At 35.6% G+C, this 17687-nt stretch overlaps 5 protein-coding genes and 1 long non-coding RNA gene across 8 annotated transcripts in view; 5 read left to right on the forward strand and 1 right to left on the reverse strand.

Moving 5' to 3' along the window:
* The first annotated feature begins 16 nt into the window (after positions 1–16).
* Positions 17–1613, forward strand: LOC109586674 (kinesin-like protein KIF15). Its single transcript, XM_020002885.1, has 8 exons — positions 17–117; positions 173–331; positions 413–522; positions 577–702; positions 755–805; positions 949–1042; positions 1182–1292; positions 1372–1613. The coding sequence occupies exons 2-8, from the start codon at positions 236–238 to the stop codon at positions 1519–1521; spliced, it is 738 nt and encodes a 245-aa protein (XP_019858444.1). The 5' UTR covers positions 17–117; positions 173–235; the 3' UTR covers positions 1522–1613.
* Positions 1614–1641: 28 nt separating this feature from the next.
* LOC100641948 (lethal(2)neighbour of Tid protein-like) lies at positions 1642–5317 on the forward strand. Its single transcript, XM_020002879.1, has 10 exons — positions 1642–1822; positions 1879–1978; positions 2054–2201; positions 2272–2441; positions 2503–2623; positions 3151–3356; positions 3411–3472; positions 3735–3870; positions 3920–4033; positions 5203–5317. Exons 1-10 carry the CDS (start codon positions 1687–1689, stop codon positions 5315–5317), a joined length of 1308 nt encoding a protein of 435 aa, XP_019858438.1. The 5' UTR covers positions 1642–1686.
* Positions 5318–9180: 3863 nt separating this feature from the next.
* LOC109586673 (uncharacterized) lies at positions 9181–10603 on the forward strand. Its single transcript, XR_002187175.1, has 3 exons — positions 9181–9308; positions 9870–9980; positions 10353–10603. It is a non-coding gene; the product is annotated as an uncharacterized LOC109586673 (long non-coding RNA).
* A 23-nt stretch (positions 10604–10626) lies between these two features.
* On the reverse strand, positions 10627–14069 carry LOC100642075 (5'-nucleotidase-like). Of its 2 annotated transcripts, none has more exons than XM_003390038.3 (11): positions 13846–14069; positions 12867–13043; positions 12729–12815; positions 12524–12663; positions 12348–12473; positions 11805–12065; positions 11494–11739; positions 11073–11300; positions 10941–11018; positions 10779–10891; positions 10627–10732 (listed from the first exon to the last, which is right to left on the reverse strand). In XM_003390038.3, exons 1-11 carry the CDS (start codon positions 13967–13969, stop codon positions 10669–10671), a joined length of 1644 nt encoding a protein of 547 aa, XP_003390086.2. In that variant the 5' UTR covers positions 13970–14069; the 3' UTR covers positions 10627–10668. The 2 variants fall into 2 exon arrangements, with proteins under 2 accessions (XP_003390086.2, XP_019858440.1); XM_020002881.1 differs by having other exon boundaries at positions 12867–13046.
* Positions 14070–14175: 106 nt separating this feature from the next.
* LOC100631926 (uncharacterized) lies at positions 14176–16918 on the forward strand. 2 transcript variants are annotated; one of them, XM_003390043.3, is made up of 12 exons: positions 14176–14390; positions 14443–14482; positions 14536–14716; positions 14766–14848; positions 14950–15078; positions 15125–15211; positions 15415–15629; positions 15687–15723; positions 15769–16247; positions 16304–16492; positions 16584–16635; positions 16682–16918. In XM_003390043.3, exons 1-12 carry the CDS (start codon positions 14263–14265, stop codon positions 16811–16813), a joined length of 1752 nt encoding a protein of 583 aa, XP_003390091.2. In that variant the 5' UTR covers positions 14176–14262; the 3' UTR covers positions 16814–16918. The 2 variants fall into 2 exon arrangements, with proteins under 2 accessions (XP_003390091.2, XP_019858439.1); XM_020002880.1 differs by having other exon boundaries at positions 15463–15629.
* A 69-nt stretch (positions 16919–16987) lies between these two features.
* LOC100631419 (putative RNA-binding protein RbpA) overlaps positions 16988–17687 on the forward strand; it is a 1490-nt gene continuing 790 nt past the window's right edge. Inside the window, exons 1-4 of the mRNA XM_011408779.2 lie at positions 16988–17173; positions 17237–17320; positions 17365–17441; positions 17522–17685. Coding sequence (XP_011407081.1) covers positions 17045–17173; positions 17237–17320; positions 17365–17441; positions 17522–17685 — 454 coding nt within the window. The 5' untranslated portion in view covers positions 16988–17044. The remainder of the gene's footprint in view (positions 17174–17236; positions 17321–17364; positions 17442–17521; positions 17686–17687) is intronic.

Raw genomic sequence — 17687 nt, forward strand, 5'->3', positions numbered from 1 at the left:
ATATTAGTATTACATGTACCTGTATTGTGTCTATTCCTGTTACAGTTATTAGTAAAGGAGACTGAGATACAACAGTTGAAGGATCATCAAACTGAAAAGGAACAGCTACTGGAGCAAGTTAGTACCGATATGATGTACATGTACATGTATGCTCCTCCCCTCTCCTTATAAGGTAAGGTCCATCACTGATGATGACGATATTTTTGGATTTTTTGATACTCAAACCGAACGACTGATGGGCCTGGAATCAGACAAGAATCAATTGAATTTGATAATTAATGAGTTACAAGAAATAATTGATAATAATAATGAAAAGATTAGAGAACAAGAAGTATGGAATTATTATTATTATTATTATTATTATTATTATTATTATTATTATTATTATTATTATTATTATTATCATCAATAGGTTGAATTATCATATTATTCTGAGTTAAAGAGAGATCACGAGTTATTGAAGACACAGCAACTGTCACTGGAATATAAACTGGAGACATACCAAACTGAACACATTAACAGGTAGTGGGTGGAGCTAGTTATAAGTACTAGTTATTAATTACTGGTTATTAATAGTGAAGGAGAGTTATTGAAGAGATTGGAGTCACTGAAAGAAGATAATGAAATATTACAAGAAAGAATTAATGCACTAACAATGGAGAATGATACCATCAGTACAAGACTGGAAGAAACTACACTGGAGTGAGTGTATGGGTAATTAATAATGCATTAATTAATTAATAATTATTAATAGATTGACTAGTTGTAAAGGAAGACTATCATTATCAGAAGAACAGCTGAACAGGTACTTACTGTATATACTACTGAATGATGAGTGACACTGATTGGTACTGATCATTGATTCATACTGATCACTTTGATTGGTACTGATCTCATTGATTCATACTGATCACTTTGTTTGGCACTGATCATTGATTGTGTGTTCAGGTTACAGGAACAAGAAGAATTGACTTTTAAGGAGAAAGAGGAGCTTAGATCATCACTGGAAATATTACAAGAAGAGAAGTCGAAACTACAACAAGTTAGTAGAGGAACTTTAACATCATGATACAACAGTTACTGTAGGATAATACAGTAATGGTTGTTAGTATACATATCAGTAATGAGTGTTCAGTATTGGTGTATGGTAGTGACTGATATATCTATTGTGTATTGACTAGGAGTATCAAGAGATAGTAAAGGAGAACGCTTCATTATCTGGTCATCGTAACCTAAGACAAAGGATACAGTTCCATGCTGACCTCAAGGAGAAGTACCACAAGCTACTTGAAGTAACAAACAAATAATAATATTAATAATAATAATAATAATAATATTAATATTAATATTGTTTTCATTGTTGTTGTTTAGGATCACAGGGTGTTGGAGGAGAAGTTCCAGTCTAATTCAGCAGCTGTAGCTCAAGCACTGCTGATGAGTAAAGATCAACCGGTACCATCACAACAAAGAGTGACCAGGAGCAAACTGAAGGGGAAGGAGAACATTAGCAAAATAGTTTAATATTATTATTATTATTATTATTATTATTATATTTATTTAGTTTATTATTGTTTTTCAACCCTTTACTTTATAATAAATGCTGTTTAACTCATTAATTATTCATTGAAGTGGGTGTGTTTATGCTGGGAAGGAGTGCCCAGGCCGGTTCTTTTGTCTAGAATAAAAATGGGTGCTACTTTGAAGTCCCTCGTTTACCTTCTGAAAGAAGCTCTCTTCACTTCAAAATACATCAACTACATAATGATACTGATACTGATAATGGAGAGTGTCCTGGTGCCAGTGATTGTATGGAAAGTACCTTGTAAGCAGTGATAATAATAATTATTATATTAATTATTATAATTATTTATTAATTAGATACTGAAATTGATTGGAAGGCTTACATGTCTGAGGTTGAAGGATTTTTGAATGGAACCAGAGACTATTCTAAACTTAGAGGAGACACTGGACCCCTTGTGTATGTAATTAACTGAGTGGGCGTACATTGAGTACATGTAGTATTAATAACTATTAATAACTATGTGTCCAATAGGTATCCAGGAGGTTTCCTGTACATATATTCAATATTGTATTATCTTACTTCAAGAGGATCTGACATTAAACTAGCTCAAGTTATATTCTCTCTCCTCTACCTCCTCAATATGACTCTGATACTTCAGATATACAAGAAATTATCTAACGTAAGTCTGGTCATGGTTGCTATGGTAACTGTATCATTTCCATGGTTACATGTATTTATTGTTCCGTTAGTTGGCCTCTTTCTCTCCGGTCCTCCTCCTCTTCCTATCCCTCACTGGTTACAGGGTACACTCCATTTTTGTACTGAGACTCTTTAACGATACTGTTGCCATAGCAACCCTTCACATAGCCATCCTCCTACTAATTAATAATTATTGGAATATGGGATGTATATTGTACAGGTAAGATATTAAATGTATTATTATTATTATTATTATTATTGGTGTCTCTTCATTGGTGTAGTGTTGCTGTTTCTATTAAAATGAATATATTACTCTATAGTCCTGGATTGGGGTTTATATTAATGAAGAGATTTGGAATTAAAGAAACAATAAAGAAAATAATTTTATGTGGACTAGTACAGGTAATAACTATATTGATAAACATGTGGAGAAAAAATAGAAAATTCTCTACTTTTCATTTTTGGCAAAATTTGGCCCATGACCCTGTACTATAGTACAGGGACTTTTGTCCGATTTTTGAGTAACTTTAAAAATTTGTAAAAAAATCCAAATTTCATCGGAATCAGCTCAAACTTTCTACACAACATAAGTGCATGTATATGCATCAGGAAATGTAACAAATTGAGGAATTTTTTACTTATTAATTTTGGCAAAATTGGACAAAAATCCCTGTACTATATAGTACAGGGACTTTTGTTTGATTTTGGAGCAACTTTAAAAAATCATGAAAAATTCAAACTTTATTGGAATCCGCTCAAAATTTCTACACAACATAAGAAAATGCATATGTATCAGGAAAAGTGATAGAAATAAAGAATTCTGTCCTTTTTCATTTTTGGTGAAATTTGACTCAAGACCATGTGCTATAGTACAGGGACTTTGGCCCAATTTTGGAGAAACTTTTAATTCATAATTATGTTATTTTTAGGTTGTTATTGGTTCTCCATTTCTCTTATCTCATCCTGTATCATACTTGATGATGTCATTTGATGTCACTAGAGTGTTCCTTTATAAATGGACTGTGAACTGGAGACTAGTACCTGAAGAAGTGTTTGTATCAAGATGGTTCCACTCCTCATTATTAATAATACACTTATTATTAATTATACTATTTATTAATTATAAATGGATGAAGTAGGTCCCATTAATTATCAAGTACATGTATATACTGATGATATTCTTGTTCAGGTCAATGAGGTACAGGGACCTGTTCTCCTGGACCAGTAATGGATCAATGGCTACTAGTGAAGGTACCAGCCCATCAGTAATAGTGTCCATTATACACTGGAGAAGTACATGTACTCCAGTATTAGTAATGATCATGTATTAGACTGTCTGTATTAGTAGTCTGGGGTCTATGCATCAGTAAGTGAATATAAGTATATATAAAGTATAAGAGGTCCTCTACTAGCAGTATATGGACTATTGTTTAATGATTACTGATGATGGATAGTCCTGCATTACATTATCATACATTACTAGTCCTTATTGTATCTATTCTCCTACTGATAGAACTGGTCTATTGTATGTATGTGAGTAACTTCATTGGATTAATGGTCTCAAGGTCACTCCACTATCAGTTCTATGTTTGGTATTACTATACACTACCAATACTGATGGTATGGGCCAGGATTAATACCCTAATTAGGTGAGTGGGTGTATGTTAGGGGGTGTGGTTAATTTCCTCTTATTTCTAGTATGTTACTGCTGGTTGGTATGGAGTATTGTTGGAATGTGTTCCCATCAACTGTGTATTCATCATTACTGCTACACATTATTCATATTATTATTATTAGTAATTTATTTATTAATAATAGAAAATAATTGTATAATTGTAACAAACATTTTAATAATATTTATAATAATGAAACTCCACTATTGGTAGTGGTTTGTGTGGTTGTTCTTTTCTGTGTCTATCAATCAATGTCTTCTTTTGATCTTCAAAAGTATCCACCAGGAGAGGAGGAGTGTATCCATCATTAATATGAATATATTCAAGTGATGGATGGATGAAGATAGTTTCATATAAATGTTGTACTAGTTCTATCCAGTTAGGTTGAGATGACTCTTTATTAATATCTCTACACTCTATCCTCAGTAGTCTGATGGTTGTATGCGACTGTAACATGTTAGTAACAGCAGGTAGTCCCTGTTCATAAAACAATGGTGTCATAATTTGTTCCTTCTCTTCCTCACTACAGTTACTGTATGGCTGATCTGGTTTGAAGTTCACTTTAAGTCCTGTGAGATTGTTCTTTTGAGAGATGACATTAATAAAAGTTCTTATTTCTTCATTCAGTGGAATGGGTACACTCAACTGCTGTAGACTGGTGTTGTGTCTGAGACCAGTTGTTAGGAAGGACAGGAATGAACTGGGAATGTCATACTTAATCTCAAGGTATTTCAGTGTTTGGTTTTGTGTTAGCATGTCTTGTAGACTAGTACCCATACTGCTGGTATATACTCTCTCCTTCTTTATCTCCACACTCAGAGCTTCAAGTGTAGTATTGGTTTGTAAAATAGTAAATAGTTCAATAGCACTCTTAGCTGTGTCTAGTGGTAAAGTAAGTGTATGTAGACTGGGATGAGAGAGAAATAGAAGATGTGGTGGGTATTGATCATCTATTATCAGACAGTGTAATCCTTTGATATGTGGAAGGAGTGATGATCTCATCAGTTTACTTTTATTATTCCATCTTCTTCCTCTTGTCTCTATAGCAGTCAGTGGTGTGTTCACCTCTACTATATTCAGTGATGATGGGAATTGATCAGGCATGTCCAGTGAAAGAGCTTGTAATGTATTGTTGTCTTTTAGTAACTGCTCTATTACTCCATCAGGTAGAGTACAAGTAAGAATATTATCAACATGTATTGTTAATGATGTTATTGTTTTATTTCTTGTTACTCCTCTAATGACACTGATAATGGTGCTTGCTATTTCATTCTTAATTCCTTTATTCTTAATATTCATTTCTTGCAGTGTTGAATTCATTTCTACACATTTCTCAAGTTCAGTGCACTTGTCTATGTGGTACGTATTGTCAATTGTTGGTATAGTAGGCCAGTATATTGTTAATTGCAGTATCTTCAATTGAGGAAGATTGAGGAACTGTAACAATACAAGACAGGGAACATATTGACCAATTGATAATACACAGTAGCACTCCTGAATATTGTATAGAAGTGATGATTGTAATAATTTGTGTATTGATTCATCAGTGGGTTCATATAACCTTACCTCCAGTCTCTTACACTGGGTCTGTAGTGAGTTATTGGTTAGTCCAGCAGTGAAGACTGATAGTGACTGGTTAGATACATGCCTCAGGTCCAAGTGATTCCATGTTGTGTTGGAATTGTTTATACAATAACTGAGACACAACCAGTCAAACAATGATATTGATACTCTATCCAGACTCAGTGAGTGGTTGTTGATGGATTGTGCTAATACTTGACATAATGTTGTGTTCTGTGATTCATACAGGAGTTGAAGAAGAAGAATGAAAACATTGTCAAAATCAACAAAACTGATATGATCAATAATCCCACTTATTTTAATCTCAGGATTCTGATAGAAGTAGGAGAGATGACAAGTTTCAAATCCAAACAATAGTTCCCTCTTACACTGTAAGTCAAGTTGTTGTTTATTAAAATACTGTTGATAGCTCTCATGTTCAAGGTGAGTTAGACCTGCCACAAACCTCAGACACATTCGAAAGTGATCATTATCAAAGTGATCCTTAAACACTTCCTCTCTCTTCTTCTCATGCTTAGCTATCCACCATGCAGCTAGAAATTCCTGTATACTCAAGTGAAGGAACTGATACTTCTCCTCATCATATTCTGTGAATCTTGTCATCAGTCCAAGATAGTCTTCCTTGACTGCCTCACTCAGTGACTGTAGTTGATGTGAAGAGAATGTCATTCTTGTATTAGCCAGGTTAGTATAAGCTAATTGACACATCTCTTGTAAAGGTTTAGCTAATTGTGATGGTAATGAAGAAAGACTACCTAAAGTATGTGGGTTAATGTCATGTCTTTTAACATGTCTTCTGATAGTTTGTAGGATAAAGTTCTCATAGAGTTGAGTGAGTGTTGTTGGTAAGTGTCCTCCTTCCTTACAATAAACTAAGATGACCATGGAACAGACTAGTGGTACATAACACAATGATTGGACATCATTTCGTACTTTAAGATCATTAATGAGTTTCACTGCTAGTTGTGAGTCCTTACTGCCTTGAGTGGTTGTGAAAGGTTCGTGATTTTTATCATCTTTTATTTTTTTATCAATGATTTCTTGTGCTAGTTTTGTATCTTTTTGAAGTGTTTGTATAATTACTGTTGATATTTCTTCCTCAGAAAACCCAATGACCTGAACATGTCTACTGAGAGTATCCATTTTCAAAAGTGAAGAGGAGGCATAGCTACGAGAGGTAACAATTACTGAACATTGATCTAACTTCTCTTTACAAATGATACTATCAGCTAATGAAGACTGTCTGAGTTGTTCACTTAGTTCATCCCAACCATCAAAGATTATCAGTAATCCTTCTCCATTCCTCTTCTCAAACCATTCAGCTACCATGGGAACTTCATACCGTTGACGCACAAACAGGTCAGCTAGTTTAGTAGCTGTAGCTATCTTGGTATTCCTTAAAGGACAGTAAAGTACCAAGTCATACTGTTGGTGTACAAGTGGTCCATTAGACCACATATTTAACAGTTTACGACAGAGTGTGGTCTTTCCAATACCAGGAGGACCGTCTATTACTACTCTGAGAGACAGAGAACTATCTGTTGGTTGCAGGACATCTTCAATACTTATCTCTTTGTTTCCAGTTAGTTTAACTGTTTTATCAACTTGTCCTCTTAGCAGATGCCAAGCTGATTTTGCTTGTGTGCTGGAGTCTTGTTTTTCTACTAGTGCTAGTCTTCCAAAGAAATCTTTTCCAATTCTTGGTGGCCAGTCTGTAGCAACAATAGGTTGGTGTTTGTAGTGTTGTCTCATATTGTCAGCATATCCTTGAACATCATCAGGTATTGAACTAATGGATGTGACATTATCAGGTATAGACTGACCTAATGTATTGAGATATAATGACTATATATATTGATCACTGATAATGTACACACACACACACTCACCTAACTGGTGTAATATAGAGGTAGCAATATCTGTTAGTGTACGATGTTGTTGGTTTATTAATACATGACATATATCAATAAGATACTGCTCTGGATTAAGAGAGGATTCCAACTGTCGTTGTATCACAGACACTAATTGACTTGATTTCCTATAATCAGATATTCCTGTTACTGTTTGTATATTCTCTTTAGTATCCAGTGGTATTAGTCCTTCAGCATACAGTGCATCAGCTACTCTGTAAAGGTTAGTAGTAATAGCATCAGTGAGTTTAACAGAATGAGTCCTTAATATATCCTTTGGATTACCTGCAGTAGTGTATCAGTTAATGAGTGTTGTATTAAGTGTATGTTTACCTGATGTAGTACTAGTAACAGGTTTATTAATTACAGAAACTGATGATGATACAGTAGATACTACTGGTACAGTACTAGTAGGAGCATCAGTATTACCTATTATACATTTAATATAATTATTAATATATAAATACATGATCATACCTCCTGTACATTGATGTACTTGTAACTGATCATTAATAGTTTGTAATAAATTGATCTCTTCTCTTATAGTCAATGCACTGAGTACATCTCTCCATGTTGCTGTAGGATTTGTATTCAACCATTTTATAAATAAAGCTAGTTTTTGATGTTCAGTATGCACTTGTTCAATTATAATTGTAATATTGTGTTGTGTTATTCCAGGTAAGAGAAGACCAAATGATTGCCAGTCAACAAGTGGTTCAAGCCATTCAAGTAATAGGAAAATATCAGGTTGATCATCAATCATAGGACCAGGATTGAGTTCAACATCTCCTGATAAGAGGAGGAGGAGAAATAAAACCAAATAGTAGATCAGGTCAGAGCTACTCCCAATAGTAGCTATAAACAAGACTAATGACTGGAGGCAGTGGATCATAACAGTAACAGTAATTATTAGTAACCCAATACCTATTGTAAATACACTGTATGATAATATTATATAATGTTAGCTTGTTTACCAGTTGGAGGAATAAAATTGAGCTTCATATATCTTAATAAAGATAAAAGAAGAGAAACAATAAGAGACAGAGCTGCTGGCAGTTTAGATGTCTTCTCTCCTGATGTAGTACTGCCTGACTTGCTGTCTACTGCAGCTTTGAATGAGTGAGAGTGGCGGCCATTAGCTGGTCTACTGGAGGCAGCTTGACAGTAGTTCCACAGTCCAATACTTGCTCTCCATTGAGAGACATCAATCATCTTGTAATTATTATTATTATTATAAATGATGTTAGAGACCAGTAGTTCCTTTATCCAGTGACTAATGGTAAAGAGTACAATAGAAGTGAGTGTATGTGTACCTGAACTATCATTGAATTATATTCATGGATCATTAACACTATATGCTATGAGTAGTGTCTGTAGTATCAGTACATAGTGATTGGTAGTATTGTCACTACTGACCATATTTTAACTACATTTGGCCATTTTTCAGATCAAAAGCAAATATTATATGATTGAGCAAATCATAAAATGTGATGCAAAAATATAATGTGTGCATAAATTGAGCTCACATTTGACTCAATAGGAAACTACAGTAGATTTCAGAATCAGTTTAATACTATCCTATGTCGGGATAATAATATACATGTCACCATGTAATTACAATTACAATATACTTACCTCTATCACTGTTAATGATCAACTGTTGTAAGATAAAGAAATGAAAAGATACAGTCGAAAGTACAAGCCAGACAAGCCAATTATGCTGCAGTTGCAAAAAGGTGTGGCTAAAAAATAGCCACACCCATTAGGAATATAATAAATAATAATATTAACCTTCAAGATGGTGTTTCCAGTAAACCTTCAGCTAAGAGACAGTGTTCTTCTGAGTTCTGATGAGTGTCAATATAATGATGGAGTCCAGTTTATTCACAGGAGAATAGGCTCCTCCAGTTTTTAAATATTATGGTATATATTACAGACTCATTTCTACTAATGATACATTATACATTTCCTTTATGTTGTGTAGAGAGTTTAAGCTGATTCCAATCAAGTTTGCATTTTTTACAAGTTTTTAAGTTATTCCAAAATGAGGCCAAAGTTTTTAGTACATGGTCTCAATCCAAATTTTGCCAAAAATGAAAAATAGAATATTCTTTATTTTTATAGCTTTTTCCTGATACATATACATGTACTTATGTTGTGTAGAAAGTTTGAGCTCATTCCGATCAAGTTTGGATTATTTTACAAATTTTTAAAGTTGCTCCACAATTTGACCAAAATCCCTGTACTGAAATATTGCAAAAAATGAAAAGTGGTGATTCTAAATCAATAGTTATAATAATACTAGTAATAATAATAATAATTATTATTATTATTATTATTTGCTGAGTGGTTCAGGAAATTTGAAGGAAGTTAATGTGAGAAAGCAAACACAGAAATTGAAAATACAATAACTATTTATTAATCATAAGCAAACACACACCCACTCATTATTTATTATTATTATTTCCTTTCCTCCCCATACAGCCCCTCAGTGAGTCAATGACCTGATACTGATACTGGTACTGATACTGGTACATATAAAGGTGGTGTGTAGCTTAGTCTATGGAAGGTCTAATGACAGAAGAATTGTGATATGTAAGAACTAGTAGGGGAATGACTATAGATTTCATTATACTAACAGTACATGACTACATGTAGGTTAGTAATGTACTGGAGTACATGTTCATGTAGTCTGTGTTGACACTAACCCACTTCATGCAGTGTTGATATCAAAGTTAAAGTGATACATCAATTACTATCAGTACATGTACAATTAAAGTGAATGAATTATGAATGGATAGTGTTCTTTATGATAGACAGTCAATCAGGACAATAGTTCAATTGTTGATAGTACAATAAACTGTTGCTTGTTACACTAACCTCAAACAATGTACACTAATTGAACAATCACTATCATTAATTATCATTAATTAATTAATCAATGGATCCTCCTTTGTTCTTTATTAGGTAACTGCTGGTCCTTTGTTAGGGATATTATCATCTCCTGGTTTCCATAGCAACCAGTCATTAATGAAACCACAGACACAACAAACTTAGAAGAGAGAGGGAGGGAGGGAGGGAAGGAGTGAAATTGAAGCTAAAGGTGAATATCTTATTTCAAAGGACAGAAAATATCAAGAAATCATTTTTAAGGTTTACCGACACACTGACTGGCCCCCTTGAATGGGTCTGGGATTATTGGTAAAATTTTTAATATTATTTTTGTAATTAATAATGTATTAAAAATGAATTCATAATATATCACACGACAATAATTATTATATTAATTAATAATGTTAATTCTTCCTTCAATTATTGGATTGATTTCTCCCGGAGCCATGAACTCCCTAATCATTAGTAGTTATCAGTGGTTATTAATAGTTATTAACTGACCTGCAGTTCAGTGAACAGCTGCTGACAGAGTGTAGACCGTTGTTGTTATTGTATTTTGAGATGATGTAGTTTCTAACTAAAGTAGTCAATGTGATACCACTCTCCTCGTCAACCTAATAACAGTTAATTAATAGTTATTGTTAGTTATTATTAATGACTCACTATTATATTACAGTCTTTAAATACAGAGTATCCATCCTTACCACCAGCTATGTAGGACTTTGTACATAATTTGTAAACCTACCAACAATCAATTAATAATCAATTAATAATCAATTAATAGATATTCATTACTTGATCCTCTCTCATCATTTCTCCATTAATCAGTACACTGGTCCTAATGATCCTACTCCTAGGAGCTGCTCTTGAGTTGAAGGTGAATGATAGTCCTGATACCTGGGGGAACCTCCCCTCCAGCCGTGGGTAACCACCCACACCATTCTCTAGTGCTAGGAGCAACTGGTGGCCTCTGATCTCCATGACAACCAGAGAATCAATCATTGGTAGAATAGACATTAGATCCTATTAATAATAATAATAATAATACAGTATAGTCTCTCTTAATGGACACTCTCTATAGCGTACACCTCCATTTAACGGACAGCACCTAGTGTACCAATTACATTCCTTACTGTATAAAATAACCTCCACATAAAGGACACCTCTGTATAACAGAGACAGTGCCCTTATATAGAGGCTAGTCTCTCCCAGTTACCTTCAGTTTGAAGTCCCCTGGTTCATGGAGTGTATCTGATCTCAGTGTCCCTGAGTTAAGCAGTGCTAGGTCACTGCTGGTGCAGTGTCTCATGATATCAGTGATCAGGTTCCCAAGGTTAGTCTCTCTGCTTCTGATGCTACTGAACCGTCCATCAAGAGGGCAGCCTATCTCTCCAATCTTCTCCTCTAGTCCGTTTGATACTTGAACTGAAAACCTTTCAACAATACACTGGAGCTCTTTATCCTATAGCAACAACACATGTACGTTAATTAATAATAACACATGTACATGTACATGTAGTTTCATACCTGTTCATATTTCTTGGTTACTGTGTGTTTCACTAGTTCAATGGTGATTGGTTGAGTCATTTTAATGTTAATTTCACTGAATTCTCTAAAGTCTGATCCACTCTTAACAAATAATCTATTTTTAGTATCATCATCGTTAAACTGATAATCATATTCATGATCATGTCCTCCTAGTATTAGTTGTATTTCAGGTACTTCATTGAATAACTTGAGATCATTAGGAGTCCTCATGTGGGTCAATGCAATGATCAGTTCACATCCCTAATAAGGAATAGACACATGTACTTGATACCCTAACATTATGTACATGTACCACCCTATACCCTAACCACCCTATACCCTATTGGTAATACATTATGTACATGTACATGTATGACCAGTTCACAACCTTAAGGAATAGAACATAATTATACATAATATCCTAAGATGTCCCTTTTGTTAATATCCCATTAATAATACATTATTAACATACATGTACATGTATCACCCTAATAATACCACCCCATTATTAATACATTATGTACATGTACAGTATATCCTCACATTATTCTTGAGTATTGGTATGTATTCTCTAGCTGACTCTATGAAGTCAGTATAGACCACCTCCTCAGTACTGATGGTGGGTAGTGTCTCCAGCCACTCCCACTCCACCAGGCCTAATATACCAACCTATGAGTAATTAATAATTAATATAATGTTATTATTATTATTATTATTACTTTTATATTGTTCCAGGTTATTATTACGTATTTCTTTCCATTAGCTAACTGTCTCTTTGTGTTAATGCACTGGACGTTACTCAGTAACCATGGAAACCGCGTCTCCTTGGTGATATCAAGCAAGTGATCAACACCAAAATCTAAAGAAAGAGAGAAAGGTGGTGATATTATTATTAATGATACAATATAATCAGTTGCTACATACCAAAGTCATGGTTACCATACAGTGCTACATTAACTCTTAATGAGTTCAATACTGGAATCATCTGACGACCCTCAGTAACAACACTCACTGAAGAGGAGGAGACCCATCATTAACAACCATTAAATGTCAATAACTAACTGTTTGAAGGTGCTAGTGCGTCTCCACTGAAGAGTACCAGTGGGTTCTTGTACTGTAGGCTGTTGAATGCTGTCTTAAATCTTGAGGCTCCGCCCACTGGCTCCCTCTCCCTCTCCTCAATATTATACACATCATTGAAATGAAGAATGGACAAGGACTGGACACTACTGGAGGAACCTGCTGAATGTAATGACACCTTTTAATATACTGCATCAGGAAATATTATAAAAGTGAAGAATTCTTTCCTTTTCATTTTTGGTGAAATTTGGCTCGTGACCCTGTACTATAGTACAGGGACGTTGGTCCAATTTTGGAGCAATTTTAAAAAATCGTAAAAAATCCAAACTTGATCGGAATTAGCTCAAACTTTCTACACAACATAAGAACATGTATATGTATCAGGAAATGTAATAAAAATGGAGAATTCTCTCCTTTCCATTTTTGGTGAAATTTGGTCAGTGACCCTGTACTATAGTACAGGGACTTTTGTCCGATTTTGGAGCAACTTTAAAAAATCGTAAAAAATCCAAACTTGATCGGAATTAGCTCAAACTTTCTACACAACATAAGAACATGTATATGCATCAGGAAATGTAATAAAAATGGAGAATTTTCTACTTTTCATTTTTGGCAAAATTTGGCCCGTGACTCTGTACTATAGTACAGGGACTTTGGCCCAATTTTGGAGCAACTTTTAAAAGTTGTAAAAATTCAAACCTGATCTCAGAATCAGCTCAAACTTTCTAGGTAGCACACAAGTAATTACATGAACATCAATATGTATTGAAATATGCAAAAAATGCTAGTAATTTTTTGTTAACCATTTTTGGAATAATGGACTACATACATTTATATATACATGTCACATTGCTCTGTCCCTACATTAGCTACTTTAGACTGCACACATTAAAACTAGATTAAAGGAAGAGGATTTGAAGGAGAAGAGAGAGGGAAAGAAGAAAAGGGAAAGGACACTCACCTAAAGTACCTTTAGTTTGCTTCTCATTATCATTAGCACTGCTGGTTGTGTGTATTGGTACTATCCTACCACCAGCCTTAACACAATAACCACTGTTAGCTGATATACTGCACCTAGACCCCATCACACACACACTAAGGAGTGTTTATAATGAGTGAGTATCAGTTTACAACCTCCTTTACCCTCGCCTTTACCCTCGAGTTTCAACTTTCGAGTTGTTTGTTTGTGATGAGTCAGTCACGATCACTCAGTGAGAGGGTGACGCCCATTATTAGCCACGCCTACTCGACCACACCCTAACATTTTCCCGGGTAATCAACCGCACCCCGACTGCAGTAGATTAAATTATCACTCCCTCACAGTCAACCATAACTACAGAGCAGACCCACTGGCTTCAGTTCATTCATAGGTACCAGTATGAGCTATTATCATGGACTCATCTCCAGCAAGAAAGCAGAAGCTATTCTCAATTGTTCCCTCAGCAATGGATCCTTTCTATTGAGGGACAGCCAGAGCAAGCCAGGCCACTTTGTACTCTCAATAAAGTAACCAATAGCAGCCCTTGTATCACCCAGCTTATGAGCAGTTCCTTTACAGGTATCATGGTAAACTTTATCATGTCCTTGTATTTCATGAGGTAAACAAATGTTGTTTATTGTTGTTTATTGTTGTTTATTGTTGTTGTGTTAGTTTGGTCAGTATTATCTTGACAGCAGTGCCAGTTCTGATGATAAGTTCAATAGTTTGGAGGACCTGGTTTTGTTTGGTATGTCTCATGAGCTCAGAGTGGCTGGGGAAGAGGTGACTCTCCTTGAGCCAGTCATCAGTGACACTAGCAGTACAGTACAGATACTGAAACCATACAGTAATGGTGAGATGGCTATTGTTATACACTGATGAGTATTTACTTCATGTGGTAGGAATGCGTAATAAAAGAGATGAGGTTGAAGATTATGATATCTTGACTGATCTATTTGCTTCAGTATTTGGCTCTCATTGCTCAGTGAGTTACCATGGGATTGGTACAAATTGATAGAATGTTATTTGGCAATTTAAGTTACATTCGTCATTAAGTTTTTTTAAATAAATTTTAATATTTCTTAGGTCCTCGTTGCAGTTCACAGTTACCTTAACTTTGATGGGTCTCCGCTATCATCTGATGCCAGTTATCTTGTGTGTGTTGTCAAGGACAATCACCTCAAGGCATTCTTTGTCCGTACTGTTGATCTCAGTGTAAGTATATTCATCAGTGAAGACTATTGAATGATGATTACTTTAGGATAAGAAGATTATTGCAGAAAAGAAACTAACTAAACATTTTGAGTATGACACTCCATCAGAGCTAGTCCTCACTTTTCTATCAGAAGTAAGTGAACAGTCAGTCTCAAAGAGCTGATGGTGTGTTTAAGAGAGCGTCAACAAACACTGAGGGAGGAGAGCATGCTTAGCCAAATGTTCAGTCACAACACTAAACTGTTCAATAACACGAATATATAATTAGTCATAATAACTCATTTATGTTTCTCTACACTATCACTTTAAATGGAAACAATAAAAATTCATAAACAGACCAACAAGTGTGACAGTGTAATCATAATTCAATTATTGTGTTTCCAGCAAGGAATCACTTGCATTGGATTCAAGAACAAGCAAGACATGGACATGTTCACTAGACATGTTGACAGGATAGTGCAAATACAACAAGAGAAATCAACACAGCAGGCAAGAGTAAGGGACACTGGATCCTCCAGTCCTAGCAGAGGAGGACAGGAATGCAGGAGAGAGTAAGTGAATCATTAGGAGTGTTCACACTACCAAATTTGGTATTATTTATTGTTTAGAGGAAATACTCGACAATTAAAAGCTGAAGAATTTGATGTAATTCATGAAAACATTTTAATAATAATTGATGGCCATTTTTAGATTTATAATTTGAGTCCTGAATGGGATTATCTCCTAGAGCAGGCCGGAGTGACTACTGAGATGCTGCAGGAGCAGAGTACACTACAGTTCATACTGGATAGGGTCAGTGAGATGGGGGGACCTCCTAAAACTGTTCAAGAGTCGGACAAAGATGAGAGACTAGCAGCAATAGCAATGGACTCAGTCCTGAGGGCTGAGACCATCAGGGCCGAGAGATTAGCTGATAAAATAAAACACATCACCTTGAACTCACCATACCCTCTCCCTCGTAAGATCCACCCTCCATCCTGCCAGTACAGCAGAGTCTGCTCCAGGTACAAGGATATACTATTACTAAGGACCAGTCTGACTGCACTAGCTCCAATCAGGTGCAACTGCTACTGCAGTACTTGTGCTGCTGGTAAACCAACAGTAGCAGTATCAGGAGTACCACCTCAACAATACACACTACCCATTGGATGGACCCAGTTCATACTGAGGTATACCTAATGGTTGGAGTATTGTTTGTGTTATCATTTGTTCTTTATTGCTGCAGGTCTCAGACTCATTCATTAGCTCAAAAGTTTATCGGAAATTGGCATGTAGCGTTTACATGTGTAGCCTGCAGCTCAGTTGGTGAAATAATAAGAACAGGATCATCATTCAGTGGAGGAAGGAAAGAGCTGGTACTCTCTCCTGATGTGAAATGGTTGAAGAGAATAACCCGTGGACTAACACCTGAACAGTAAGTGAATGAACTGTTCTCTTGTAATGTGAAACACAAAGTATCAACAACATTGAAAACCATGTGTACAGTTACATTCATATTTCAATAGTTATTATGATGAAATTGAAAGAATTGATTACCGTGTCACCACTGCATTTCAAGTAATGATGATAATAATAAACTGAAATCAGTGATGGTTCTATGTAGGTGTTTATACAGCCTGGATCATATACAGTGACTGGCTCCAGTGATTACAAGTATCCTTTACAAGAGAAATGGGAAACTACTGAAAGAACTCACGTTACCTATGCACTGTTGATTCATGTACAGAAATGCTAATAATGATAATATAATCATGAACTATTGACACAAAGATTTATCATTCAGTAATATTCATTGTACTATAATTGAAAATGCTTAAGGAACATGTTGTTTGCTAGTGAACATTATGTAAGCAGTTTGCAACCATTCATTAATATTCATAGATAATCATTAATATTCATTAGTATACGGACTGTGTACTGAAGTGAACATTGTTATCCGGATCTCTACTCTCGACCTCATCTCAAGATGGCTAACGTTACTAAGCTTTACGTTGGTAATCTCTCGGAGACTGTCACTTCAAAACACCTCAAGGAGCTGTTCGGTAACTTTGGACAGGTTGATGAAGTGGCTGTCCTTCGCGGCTTCGGTTTTGTGGTAAGTTGAAACAGAACCAACGACTACCGACTCAACCCGCCTCCCTCCCTCCCTCCCTCTCAGCACTTCAGGAGGAACTCTGACGCTACTGCAGCTCTCAAGGCGTTGGACGACACTGAGTTCATGGGCTCACACATTCAAGTCCAGGTCCCTAGCCACGCCCACTGACCCACCCATTAATTATTCCATAGGTATCCCATAGTCGCGGGTTTGGCTATGGCAAAGGGGGCGGGGGAAGTCGTTACCATGACAATGATCACCGTGGAGGGTCAGTTATACTTCGTTTGATAGTTTTTGTGTATATTGTGTGAGTGTGCATTAATTAGAATAAGTGTCGTTATTTTTCAGTCGAGACAGAGACTACGACAGACGATATGAGAGAAGTAGTCGCCACGACAACCGATACGATCGCCACGATGACCGATATGATCGTGATCGTCATAGCAACCGATATTCGTCCAACGACCATTACTACGGAGGGAGCGGAGACCGTTACTATAGCGATCGTCATAGC

The sequence above is a fragment of the Amphimedon queenslandica genome, unplaced genomic scaffold (assembly GCF_000090795.2).
Source record: "Amphimedon queenslandica unplaced genomic scaffold, v1.1 AMPQUscaffold_12812, whole genome shotgun sequence".
Classification (NCBI taxonomy): domain Eukaryota; kingdom Metazoa; phylum Porifera; class Demospongiae; order Haplosclerida; family Niphatidae; genus Amphimedon; species Amphimedon queenslandica.

Bases quoted from the DNA above. Each gene is read 5' to 3' on its own strand.
- LOC109586674 (XM_020002885.1), top strand. From the start codon at position 236: ATGGGCCTGGAATCAGACAAGAATCAATTGAATTTGATAATTAATGAG. The intron at 332-412 runs GTATGGAATTAT...TATCATCAATAG, and splicing joins AAAAGATTAGAGAACAAGAA to GTTGAATTATCATATTATTC. The intron at 1,043-1,181 runs GTTAGTAGAGGA...TGTATTGACTAG, and splicing joins AGAAGTCGAAACTACAACAA to GAGTATCAAGAGATAGTAAA.
- LOC100641948 (XM_020002879.1), top strand. From the start codon at position 1,687: ATGGGTGCTACTTTGAAGTCCCTCGTTTACCTTCTGAAAGAAGCTCTC. The intron at 3,357-3,410 runs GTAGGTCCCATT...ATTCTTGTTCAG, and splicing joins ATTAATTATAAATGGATGAA to GTCAATGAGGTACAGGGACC. The intron at 3,871-3,919 runs GTGAGTGGGTGT...TCTTATTTCTAG, and splicing joins AGGATTAATACCCTAATTAG to TATGTTACTGCTGGTTGGTA.
- LOC100642075 (XM_020002881.1), bottom strand. From the start codon at position 13,969: ATGGGGTCTAGGTGCAGTATATCAGCTAACAGTGGTTATTGTGTTAAG. The intron at 10,892-10,940 runs GTGAGTCATTAA...AACTGTTATTAG, and splicing joins TTAAAGACTGTAATATAATA to GTTGACGAGGAGAGTGGTAT. The intron at 10,733-10,778 runs GTCAGTTAATAA...ACTAATGATTAG, and splicing joins AGCTGTTCACTGAACTGCAG to GGAGTTCATGGCTCCGGGAG.
- LOC100631926 (XM_003390043.3), top strand. From the start codon at position 14,263: ATGAGCTATTATCATGGACTCATCTCCAGCAAGAAAGCAGAAGCTATT. The intron at 15,079-15,124 runs GTAAGTATATTC...TGATTACTTTAG, and splicing joins TCCGTACTGTTGATCTCAGT to GATAAGAAGATTATTGCAGA. The intron at 16,248-16,303 runs GTATACCTAATG...TTATTGCTGCAG, and splicing joins TGGACCCAGTTCATACTGAG to GTCTCAGACTCATTCATTAG.